Source organism: Juglans microcarpa x Juglans regia, chromosome 1D (genome assembly GCF_004785595.1).
Source record: "Juglans microcarpa x Juglans regia isolate MS1-56 chromosome 1D, Jm3101_v1.0, whole genome shotgun sequence".
Classification (NCBI taxonomy): Eukaryota; Viridiplantae; Streptophyta; class Magnoliopsida; order Fagales; family Juglandaceae; genus Juglans; species Juglans microcarpa x Juglans regia.
The window spans coordinates 15,898,963-15,911,896 of NC_054594.1; the positions used below are offsets into that span (position 1 = coordinate 15,898,963).

Sequence of the window (12,934 nt, forward strand, 5' to 3'; positions counted from 1 at the left end):
TTTTGTTGGCTTCTTGGTTGGCATTCTGTGTTTTTGTTGGCTTCTTGTGTAGATAATGGCACATTTGCCACAGCCAGCATGACATGAATGGTAATTACTAATTCAAGAAAATCTAAGAAAGATGTATGCATTTGAATGTAAATGTCCAAAACCATAAGTGTGCAAAATAAAAAGCACAAAACGATCGGCAAGATCAACTCTTGCAGTAAAGACTCAAAAGTCATGAATATATGGCAACCGAGAGAGACCCCATGACTGGGCAACAACTTTGACAAGCCCTATGCCATCTCTCATACCTAAAAGCTGAATTGAGAGGGTTTTTTCCTTTTTATAAATGGTGTTCTATATCATCTGTGACTTCATTTAATTATGTTTTGCTTACATTTTGGGTTACTTGTATATGTCACCATGGGGGGGTCAATGGATGCTAGCTAGCTGTTCATCTATCTATATCATAGTCTATTACCATAGACGATTTTTTGCATAATGCTTTATAAATTTTTTGCAAAATGCATTAGTGAGCTGATTTTGGGGTTTAGAGACTAGGTTGTTCAATCAAAACCATTTAATAGTTAAATTATTATGAAGTTTTCAAATGATAGAGTCCATTCTTCAATTGTTGTAGGCACAAATCAATTTCTTTTGCTAATAAATTTAATTCATTACACATGATAATTGTTAAAAAAAATATTTTTTATTACTTGTTTAGATCATATACACTAATGCCTCTAACCTTTGTTTTCATAAGAATGATCAACATAATTTAGTGATTTTCTTCTTATTCTTTCTTCAGGAGGTATAGTTTTCATTGGAATTGTTAGCATGGAAAAATGAGAAGACCACTCAGTTGGGCTAACACCAAGTAGCTCAAATTCTCTAAGCACGATATGTGATATTATTTTAAAGATTTGTTGGAATGTGCTTACATTGATGTTTATTGGTTGCGACTCTCATTATTATTTTTTATGTTAGGACATCCCAACAACTGCTCCAAGCCTATCAAATTATATGCACGTTTGGCATGGACCAATGCCTGCATGGTCACCAGCCTTTATGCCATATCCAGATGGCAACCAATATCCAATCAACATTCAGGTGGTGATGCAACTTTGCTAGTATTTTTTTTTAATAAATATGTTTATTAATCATAAAGTTTAATTGTGTTAATTTTTGTGATTTATGCAGAATACTGGTTATAAATTTCAATATGAGATGGGACCTCCCATTCCTCTCATCACTACTAGCTCCGCAACGAGCTCAAGAGTTCATACAGAGGATCCACCCAATTGTAAGGAAACTGAAAAACCTGATACATCCTCTAGACTTAATGAGGAGAGTAAAGAGGATACCTTTGTTTCACGGGATACTGAGGATGGCAGTGCCGGGACACCTGAGTCTGTCCAAATGGATGGTGGTGATACGATTGAGGAGCCAAAGTCAGGGATGGAATTTAATTCTTTTGAAGAGTTATTGACCTATTATAAGCAATATGGTAAGAAAAACGGCTTTGGGGTGATGACAAAAAGGAGTGAAAAGGCCGAGGATGGGACTATTAGATATGTCACCCTAGCTTGTGCCCGCGGTGGGAAATCCCGAAATAGAACGTTGAATGTCGTCAAATCACGTCTGACAGGAAAGACGGAATGTAAGGCAAAGATTAATGCCTAAAAAGTTGAGGGAAATGTACGGTTGACAACATGTCATAATATACATAATCACGGCCTCAGTCCACAGAAATCCCGCTTCTTTCGTTGTAATAGAGAAGCTAGCGAGACTGTAAAAAGAGTTCTAGATACAAATGACCTGGCTGGGATTCGAATGAATAAGAACTTTGGCAGTCTTGTCGTTGGCGCCGGTGGATTCGAGAATCTCCCGTTTTTGGAAAATGATTGTCGTAATTATATGGACAAGGCAAGACATTTGCGACTTGGGAAAGGTGGCCCTGGAGCGCTTCAAGATTATTTTTTAAGGATGCAGTACAAAAATCCCGGGTTCTTTGCGTTGATGGACTTAGATGATGAGGGGAGATTGAAGATTGTCTTCTGGGCGGACCCCCGTAGTAGGGCAGCATATCAGTATTTCGGTGATGTGGTGACATTTGACACTACGTATCTGACCAATAGATACGGTATGCCCTTCACACCATTTGTTGGTGTAAACCACCATGGCCAGTCAATTTTGTTAGGAGCAGGATTGATATCCAGTGAGGATACCGAGACATTTGTATGGTTATTCCAGACATGGTTGAAATGTATAGACGGTATAACTCCAAGAGCCATAATCACAGATCAAGACAGAGCGATGAAAAATGCCATTGCCATTGTATTCCCAGAAAGCCGACATCGATTCTATTTGTGGCATATACTGAAGAAAGTCCCCGAAAAGCTTGGCTCTCATAGTGCGTACAAAAGTGGCATGAAAACTGCTTTGATGAAGTGTGTGTATGACACTCAAAGTGTTGAAGAGTTTGAAAAATGTTGGGAGCAGCTAATCACCACGTACAACTTGCATGAAAATGTCTGGCTACAAAGTTTATATGATGAGTGTGAGCATTGGGTACTGGCATTCTTGAGGGACGTATTTTGGGCGGGAATGAGTACTACGCAGCGGAGCGAGAGCATGAATGCATTTTTTGACGGTTATATTCATGCCAAGACAAATTTAAAAGAATTTGTCGACCAATTTGATAATGCTCTGAAAAAGAAAATTGAGAATGAAACTGCTGCAGACTTCCATTCATTTAGTGTCTCCATTCCCTGTATAGCTCGATCCCCAATTGAGAAGAAATTTCAAGATCTGTACACGAATGCTAAATTCAGGGAACTTCAACAACAAATTACCAGTATTATTGATATGGATCCAAAGTTATTTAAGCATGATGGTACAATAAAGACATATCATGTAGAGGATGAAGTTCGTGTGGAAGAGTTCACAAAGCCGATTACACACTATGTGGACTTTAGTGAGGAAGATGCAACTGCAAAGTGTTCATGTGGATTGTTTCAAATGAGGGGGATATTGTGTAGGCACATTTTGGCAATATTCAAATGTAATGGGATTAAGTCTGTGCCGGATACATACATTTTAGATCGATGGCGGAAAGACATCAAAATGAGGTACACATTGATCCATAGCAGCTATGACGTAGGGGATCATCGGGCAGATGCTAATAGATATTCAAGTCTATTGAATATCTGTTATCAGATGATTACTCATGCTGCGGGTTCAAGTCGGCATACTGAGGATGCAACTAAAAAATTGTATGCAATGATTGAGTTATATCGTGCCAACCAAGAACCCCCATCGATAACCCTCCCTGGTGCGAATGTTGGCTGTACGACTGCTGATACAACTACAGTTGGGAGTTCAAAGCAAGTACTAAGTCCAAAAGTTGTGAGAGGAAAAGGCAGACCCCCATCTCTAAGGAGAGCATCAAGGATGGAGAAAGACATGAGGAAAGTTAAAGCAAAGACGAAGAGAGTACTAGTTAAGGGGAAACGCAAACAGGTGCATAGTGTAAATATTTTAAATTTTAGATACCATTTAATGCAAATATTGTGTAATATGCTAAATGATATTTGTGACTTGTTAATTAGCGAGATGGAGGAGATACAGCAGTCGTGGACACTTGCAGGAGGTTATTTGGCGGAGGAGAGATGGATACTCCCAATGTTGAACAAGTCCAGGCCCGAGAAACGGTGATTGGTAGTCAAGAAAGTGTAAGCGGGTCTCTTGTGTTGTCTCAATTTTAATAGTATTATCCATATCACAACGCCATAACAGTTGGTGTTTACTATTTACAGATGCAATTTGGGTTAGATGAATCGCAACCGGGAGAAATTGGGTTGAGTGAATCACAACCGATGCAATGATTTGATACATTGAGTATGTTATTAATAATGCTAACATGTTGTTACAATTGATATTTTTAGTTGACATTTTCGAAACTGACATGATTTATATTGTATGTTTTGTAGAGCTCCAAGACTTGGTGACGACATTTTGTGGAGCTTTGAGATGATAGAAACTGTTATTTACTATGGAGCTTTGGAAACTGTTATTTTTTGGAGCTTTGGCAGCTTGTTATTTACCATGATCTATGTTGTATGTTCATAACAGTTTACTAAATTACATGAAGAGTGTCATCATGTAATGATCTTTTTAAAACTACATTCTGTGTAATACAGTTCAGTTAATGGCATTTTGTGTCATCATTTTGTGTCTGAAACTGTTCTGTTTTAATACAAACTGCTATTAAGAAACTGCTACTTGAATACATCATCCATACCAATATGTTCACAAACTGCACAATAGTAACTGTTCACAAACTGCACAATAGTAACTGTTCACAAACTGCTTTACAAACTCAAAAACTGCATTACATCCCATATTACAAACTGCTTACATGTTTTACAAACTGCTATTAAGAAACTGCTATTTGAATACATCATCCATATCAATATGTTCACAAACTGCACAATAGTAACTGTTTTACAAACTGCTTTACAAACTCACCAATTTGATATTGTTCACAAACTACTTTACAAACTCAGAAACTGCATTACATCCCATATTACAAACTGCTTACATGTTTTACAAACTGCTATTAAGAAACTGCTACTTGAATACATCATCCATACCAATCTGTTCACAAACTGCTCAATATACTGTTCACAAACTGCATTACATACAGTGACTGCTCATTACAAACTGTTTTACAATCTGCTAAAATGTTGAAACTGTTCTGTTTTGTTTTACAAACTGCTTATCAACAACCAATATCCATACATACACAAAACAGTTTTACAAACTGTCCAATACAAACAGTTTCACAAACTGTTTCACAATCTGCTCAAATCCAACCGAAACTGTTTTACAAACTGCTTATCAACCAATATCCATACAAACAGAAAACTGTGTACAAAGTTTCCATCACAAACTGCTTCACAACAAAGTTATATCCATACAAACTGTTTTACAAACTATTTCAAGATCCATACAAACTGCTCATACATGAACACAAAATATATTACATCACTGTTTTACAATCTGCTCAAACTGTACATAATAGCAGTTTACAATCTGCTCAAGCTCAAACTGTACATAATAGCAGTTTTACAATCTCAAACTGTACATAAGGAAAGTTTTACAATCTGCTCAAGCTCGAACTGTACATAATAGCAGTTTTACAATCCCAAACTGTATATAATAGCAGTTTTACAATCTGCTCAAGCTCGAACTGTACATAATAACAGTTTTACAATCCCAAACTGTACATAATAGCAGTTTTACATAATATCCATACATCAACTACATAGTCGAAAAGTAAATACCAAAACCCCAATACAATTTCTGGAACTACTAACACTATCTAGGAATTACTTAGACACAAACCACAGAAATGCAACTACAAATGCAAAAGCCCAATAAGCCCGAAGGAGTTTGCGTGAACGCCTTATTTCAGCTTCTTGTTCCCGAAGCACCAACTCCTTCTTCATAACCTCAATCTCTCTCTTGTGGACATCCTCGATTTTCTTCTCTAGCTCTTTCTCCTTCATTACAAATTCATTGGTGCTTTCTTGAAGATGGAGCTCATTCTCTTCATTAATATCTGCCTACTTGAAAAACCTACAGTATGGTAATCCCTGCAAATTAAGAAGATATATAACAAATGTTAGATGTTTTAATATTAATCATTATATAACAAATGTTAGATGCTTTAATATTAATGATTACATGAATAAGTTTTATGTACAAATTATGTAGTTACCTTAGTGTTGTACTTTGGACATCATCAAGAAGGGTCGTCCTGGATTCTTTGCAGTACGAGCCAGTCTTAGTATGGCTGGCTCCTCACAAAAACAGAATGGTATGCCCAAAGCACATTTACCAAAGGAAGATGAAGATATTGATGATGACATCCCAATATAGCAGTAATTTCAACAGTACAGAAAATTCAATTGTCGGGATGGAATTAGTTGAATTATTCAGATACACTTGAACATTTTAATATGGAAGTAATCATCCCAATAACAATAACAGTAACAGTAGCAGTAGCTAGCACTTTAACAGTTTTAATGTGGAAGTAAGATTCCCAATAACAGTTAGTGATGTTCTGTGAAGTTTAAAGAATGCTATGACAATTGAAAGGGTGCCTCATTTTAAAAATAGTTGATAGTCTAATAAAACTCAAGTGAGAAATTGAGAACTAAACCCTGCTTATTCACTTCTAAAAACAGTATATCATGCCAAGTGTATATCAAACTTACATTAATAATAATAATAACAATATTAATAATAATAATAATAATAATAATAATAATAATGATGATGTATATTAATAACAGTACATAAACCATTTTAAATACAAATATACATGAGTAACAGTAACAATTTAATACACAAGAGTACTAAATACACAAGAGTAATAGTAACAGTTTCATACACAAGAGTATTAAATACACAAGAGTAACAGTTTAATACACAAGAGTACTAAATACACAAGAGTAAATACAAGACTAACAGTAACAGTTTAATACACGAGTAACAGTAACAATTTAATAAACAAGAGTACTAAATACACAAGAGTAACAGTTTAATACACAAGAGTACTAAATACACAAGAGTAAATACACGACTAACAGTAACAGTTTAATACACAAGAGTAAATACACAAGAGTAACAGCAACAATTTAATACACAAGAGTACTAAATACACAAGAGTAATAGTAACAGTTTCATACACAAGATTATTAAATACACAAGAGTAACAGTTTAATACACAAGAGTACTAAATACACAAGAGTAATAGTAACAGTTTCATACGCAAGAGTATAAAATACACAAGAGTAACAGTTTAATACACAAGAGTAATAGTAACAGTTTCATACGCAAGAGTATTAAATACACAAGAGTAACAGTTTAATACACAAGAGTACTAAATACACAAGAGTAATAGTAACATTTTCATCCACAAGAGTATTAAATACACAAGAGTAACAGTTTAATACACAAGAGTACTAAATACACAAGAGTAATAGTAACAGTTTCATCCACAAGAGTATTAAATACACAAGAGTAACAGTTTAATACACAAGAGTACTAAATACACAAGAGTAATAGTAACAGTTTCATCCACAAGAGTATTAAATACACAAGAGTAACAGTTTAATACACAAGAGTACTAAATACACAAGAGTACTAAATACACAAGAGTAAATACACGACTAACAGTAACAGTTTAATACACAAGAGTCTTATGACAAGAGTAAAACATCCCACTAACATTTTACATAAACAGCTTAATAAAATAAAATTTGTTGAAATACCCTGCTCAAATATTATTTTATGCATTCCATATGATTCTACTATTGTCATACATGTCGAATTTATAAATTGGTAACTTAACAAGATGATACGGTATGTGATTTGAATAATTACATGACTAAATAGTTAATGCAAGAATTATACATTATAGGCAATGTATTATAGTTCTAAATGTACAATGTATGATAAATAATTATTGACTTCCAAACATTTGGAAAGTAAAAGCAAAGCACAAAAAAAGGAGAAAACTAACGACATTTTTGTAGTGAGGATACTTTGAAACTCGGCCCGATCGATGATTAGAACAAATTTTGTTAGGGTTAGGGTTAGGGTTAGGGTTAGGGTTAGGGTTAGGGTTTCGGGGCTTGATAACCAAAAACATTTAGGGTTAAGGTTAGGGTTAGGGTTAGGGTTAAGGTTAGGGTTAGGGTTTCGGGGCTTGATAACCAAACAAATTTAGGGTTAGGGTTTCGGGGGAAGGGGATTTCAGATTTGGGTTTCTGGGAAGGAGGGTTCGTGGAGAAGACGAAAAAGAAGACAGAGAAGACAAAGGGGATGTGGCTCTGTGTCTTCGTGGAGAAGATTTCATAGAAGGAGACTTGGAAGACAGTGACTTCGCTGGTTCGTGGCCTTCTAAGGGTTTGTGGGCTCGAAGGAGACCACGAAGAATGACTGTGGAGAAGGCGAAGACTTTGTATGCGGTGGCTTCGTGGGGCGGCCAGTTCGTGGAGGAGTATAGGGCTTCGTGGCCTCCACGATGGGGCTTCACGGAGAAGAGGAAGAATAAGACAGAGTGAAGGGTTGGGTTTTGTGGGGATGGACGAAATGGGAAAGAAGGTGAAGTGACCCCTTCTGTATTCGAGGTCTGTGAGCTAAACGAAGCCGTTTAGCGCATCTAATTTGAAAATAGTCACCGTTTTCAAAAGCCGCTGAGCAACGACGCCGTTCCATTAATTGCCACGTCGGACCCGATTCCGCGAGGGTTCCCCTACGCAGTTGTGAGTAGCATTTTTGTAAGAAAAATATTCGAATCTGGTCCTGTGCCAAAGCTAAAGGTCCGGCTTTATTTTGCTAAAAGACAGGAGGGAAAGACCATGGAAACAACGTCGGACTCGGAATCTACTTCTGAGGTCTCGCCATTATGTAAAGACATTCCCAAATTCCTCTCCTCTTTCGTCGACAACTTCGTTGACTTTTCTGTCAACGGTGGCCTCTTCTTACCTCGAGATCCTTCTCTTCCTAACCCCTCTTCAGTTTCCCAAAATCTCCAGCCCCTGCGAACCCGCTACCCAACCCCGCCGGACCGTCTGGTCGCGATCGGAGATCTTCACGGTGACCTCGAGAAGTCCAAGGAGGCTTTCAGGCTCGCCAATCTGATAGACTGCTCCGACAAATGGATCGGCGGTTCCTCCACCGTTGTCCACCTCGGCGACGTGCTCGACCGCGGCGGCGACGAGCTCAAGATCCTGTATTTCCTCGAGAAACTGAAGCGGCAAGCTGCGAGGAGTGGTGGAACCTTGATCACGATGAACGGAAACCACGAGATCATGAATGTGGAGGGCGATTTTCGGATCGTGACGAAAGCGGGTTTGGAGGAGTTTAGGGTTTGGGCTGATTGGTACCGTTTTGGGCAAGCAATGAAAGGTCTCTGCAAGGGTTTAGAAAAGCCGGAGGATCTGTTTGATGGGATTCCATCATTTCGCGGCCTCAATGATAAGGGCCTCGTACAAGGTCTCAGAGCGAGAATGGCTGCGTTACGGCCACAAGGCCCGATATCGGGCCGGTTTTTGTCTCAGAATGTGACTATCTTGGTTGTGGGTGATTCGGTTTTTGTTCATGGCGGGCTTTTGCCGAAACATGTTTCCTATGGGTTGGAGAAGATTAACGAGGAGGTGAGGGATTGGATTAATGGTGTGGGGGGAAAGCTTGCGCCAAAGTATTGCATGAGCAGGACACATGGGGTGACGTGGTTGAGGAGCTTTTCGCACGAAGTAGCAAAGAATTGCGATTGTTCTACTCTTGAACGCGTTCTCGCCACCATTCCCGGCGCGAAGAGAATGATAATGGGACATACAGTCCAGGAGGTTGGGATCAATGGGGTTTGCAATAACCAGGCAATACGGATTGATGTGGGCATGTCCAAGGGTTGTATTAACGGGTTGCCTGAGGTTTTGGAGATCACTGGCAATTCAGACTTGCGGATTCTGACATCTAATCCTCTGTATCACAACAATTATAAAGTTTCTTTGCATAGAGAGAGGAAGGAAGGCTTGGGCTGTTGATCCCAGAACATGATGAACCCAAACAGGTGAAGTGAAGGCTTAGTAGTCTGAATATCTAAAATTTATGCATTATATTTATAGATGCGAAATCTCTTTAGATACGTATCAATGGAAGTAAACGTTTTCTTGTAATAAATTGTTGGAGAAAATTACACCAATCAGCAGAGGGCATTCAAAAATTTGAATTTATATTCATATTCAAATATGAATTCCTTTTTGAGCTGCTTTATATCATTAAACTGTATCAGTTGCACGATTTCAGTTTGCCATTATTCTTCTTGGGAAATGATAGATGTCCCGCGGCTACCGCTCCCAATTTTTTATTTATTTTATTTTATTTTTTTACTTAATGATTAAATATGCACTTTTTAATAATATTGTGATTTTTTTATCTTTTTAAAAAATATTTAAAAATGTTAAAAAATACATATATGAAAAAAAAAAAAAATCCGAAAACTAGCTGTGGGAGCTGGGAGCGGTGGCCGTAGAGATATCCATTTTTCTTGATTGGCACCGAGTTAAGGTCCGTCTAATTTTTTGGGAGTGTACAAGTTCTGGATAAGAAGTTTTTTGCTAGTATACTTTAGATAATTCAAGGGGAAATTCTACAGTCTAATCCTTTAGAAATTGTTTACATTCAAACGTTTGAATCTTTAGACCTAGAAGGAGTATACCATCAAAACCAAGACGTTTACTCTTAAGCATCAAAACTAAGACGTTTAATCTTAAGCAACCGTTGCCTAACATTTTAGTTTGACATTTTAAGTTATGAACATAATCGTAGGCTCTTAAATCTTGAACCTGTAGGCAATGTCGAAAGTGTTTTCCATTTTCATAATTAAAGAAGTGTGCAGTTGTCTAAGGAGCCTAGTAGGGTATTATACCTCTTGAAAAAATCTAATTGTAAGCAATTTTACGTATTAATACGCGTACCCATTCAATATGATTGATTAAAAATAAATTTTATTAAAAATAGTGCTAATTTGAATTTAGAATATAAAGGCAACAATATTAATACATAGGTTAATACGTAAACTTATTTGTACATAATAAAACTCTATAGTCCTTTCCCTTATCATTGTGCCACCAATATCTAGGCTAAGCTTCCTGTTGGCCTGTCAATGGGTCTTTTCTTCTTATATATAAATAATATCATATCTCTTGCTTTGCGATATTATATAAATTATGATAGTTGAGAAATAGAATATTCCATGCTATCCAGCTATATGTGGGAAACACAAATATAAAAAGAACTATAGCAAGTTTAAAAGTATTTTTTGAGATTATTATATTATAAATATGAGATTTTTATTCACATGAAATCTTATCATCTATATACATATGTGATTATTATATTATAGATTATTAGATTGTGAAAATGAAAATGAATATGATTGTTGGAAGTTATTGAAGATTATAAAAATAAAATATAAATTAATTAAAAAAATATAAATAATAAAAAATAATAATATTTTATTATTATAGAGAGTGTGATGACTAATCCAATATAGACTTCAAGTTTTGAATGATTAGCTAAAAATGAAAAAGCTACATATTAGTTAAAATTTGAAGAATAGAATGATCAATCCAATACTAATGCTCACAGTGCAATCAGATGGCAGATTCTTTGATCAAGAACGTTAGTCATAAGACTTCAAAGCATACGTGGGGTCAACAGAAACAAGTTCATTCCTTAACGAATCAAATTTTTTTTTTTTTGAAAATAACCTCAGTATTCATTCATTAATCTAAACCAGTATTACAAAGTTTTTCCGTACACTGTATACTCTCAATACAAGCTGGAATCTCTTCTATTCAAACAAGTTCCAAAAACAAAGATAAGACTTCTTTTGCTAGACAATATGATGCTTCATTAACTTTTCTATTAACAAAATTAACATTCCATTGACTTCTTCCCTTTAACAGTTTCTTGACATCTTCAATGACACATCCATATCTGAAAAAATCTTCTTTTTCTTCATTAACAGCATTCGCGATGACTTGAGCATCACCTTAAAAAACAACTCTGGTGAAATTAAGATCTCCACAAAATTCCATAGCCTTTCCTTAGTGCATAACCTTCTGCTGCTGCAGGATCAGATACAACGCTTCTTTGTTCACCAACAGCAGCCATAATTTCACCTTCCACATCTCTAATTAATACTCTGAGGCCTACCTTTTTTTCTTCTTTTATCAACAGTTGCATCCCAATTTGCTTTTACAAATCTCCCTTGGTCTGCTCCACATTGACTCTCCTCCTATTACTCTTGCTTCTGTGTTCTGCCTCAGATTTTGCTAAACCTGGTGATAAATTCTCAGTTCCTCTTTGGCTTGAATCGACACTTGACTTGGGCTCTTGAAAATGTCTTGAAAGACAAATTCATTTATTCTCAACCAAATGCTTCTCATTACCATACTGATCTCTCCTAGTTCTTCTGTACTGACCCTTTCCTCTAACCTATCAAACAAGATTGGCATATTAGGTTCATTGGTCCTCCATTTCTGTATCACCAAAATCGAATCAAACTAGACATCTGCAGCTGCAGGACAGGACCATAAGGCATGTATTGCTGTTTCTGCTTCCTTTTTACAAATTGGGCATAGTTGCTCTTTTATAATACCTTTCTTGTAAAGATTGTTTTTTGTAGCTAACAGCTCTTTAGCTGCTTTTCACAAAAAAATTTGGCTTTCCTTGGAATATTCAAATTCCATATTACCTTCTAGTTGTTCTCCCCTTCCCTTCCATTTGAGCACTCTCCTTTTGATGTCTCCCTCATCTTTATTTCTAAATGGTAAGCACTATTGACAGTGAAGACACCTTTTTTAATACACTCCCATATTAGTTTATCTTCAGTCTCCATTTTACTTATAGGTAAGCTCCATATCTGCTTTGCTTCTTCTTTACAAAAAATACTCTTGATCAAAAGCTCATTCCATTCCCCACTAGTAATCAACTCAGAAACTTTGGCTTCTTGATCTAAAATTGTGCGAGGAGATGGACATAGTAAGAGGAAGGAATTGGTAACCACTTCTGCCCCCAAATTTTAATTTTTTTTTTCCATTCCTTACTCTCCATCTTAATCATTCCTTCAACGGGTTTAAAGCTCCCCAAACACTCCTCCATATGTAAGAATGTCTATGTCCCAACTTTGCTTATGTCAAAGAGACTGTTTTGAAATATTTTTCTTTAAAAACCCTTGCTGCCATGCTCCTCGAGTCCTGTAAAAACCTCCACCCTTGTTTAGCTAATAGAGCCATGTTGAACGACTCTATGTCTCTTAAACCCAACCCTCATTTACCCTTAGAAGTCCCTAATTTTTCCCAAC

At 36.5% G+C, this 12,934-nt stretch overlaps 2 protein-coding genes and 1 pseudogene across 2 annotated transcripts; all 3 read left to right on the top strand.

Moving 5' to 3' along the window:
- The first annotated feature begins 951 nt into the window (after positions 1-951).
- On the top strand, positions 952-1,668 carry LOC121234016. Its single transcript, XM_041129850.1, has 2 exons — positions 952-1,095; positions 1,186-1,668. Exons 1-2 carry the CDS (start codon positions 1,009-1,011, stop codon positions 1,666-1,668), a joined length of 570 nt encoding a protein of 189 aa, XP_040985784.1. The 5' UTR covers positions 952-1,008.
- Positions 1,669-1,818: 150 nt separating this feature from the next.
- Positions 1,819-3,872, top strand: LOC121234104 (protein FAR1-RELATED SEQUENCE 5-like). The gene is made up of 4 exons (XM_041129951.1): positions 1,819-2,638; positions 2,729-3,507; positions 3,597-3,719; positions 3,804-3,872. The coding sequence occupies exons 1-4, from the start codon at positions 1,819-1,821 to the stop codon at positions 3,870-3,872; spliced, it is 1,791 nt and encodes a 596-aa protein (XP_040985885.1).
- A 4,520-nt stretch (positions 3,873-8,392) lies between these two features.
- Positions 8,393-9,817, top strand: LOC121234185 (annotated as a pseudogene).
- Positions 9,818-12,934: the final 3,117 nt, after the last annotated feature.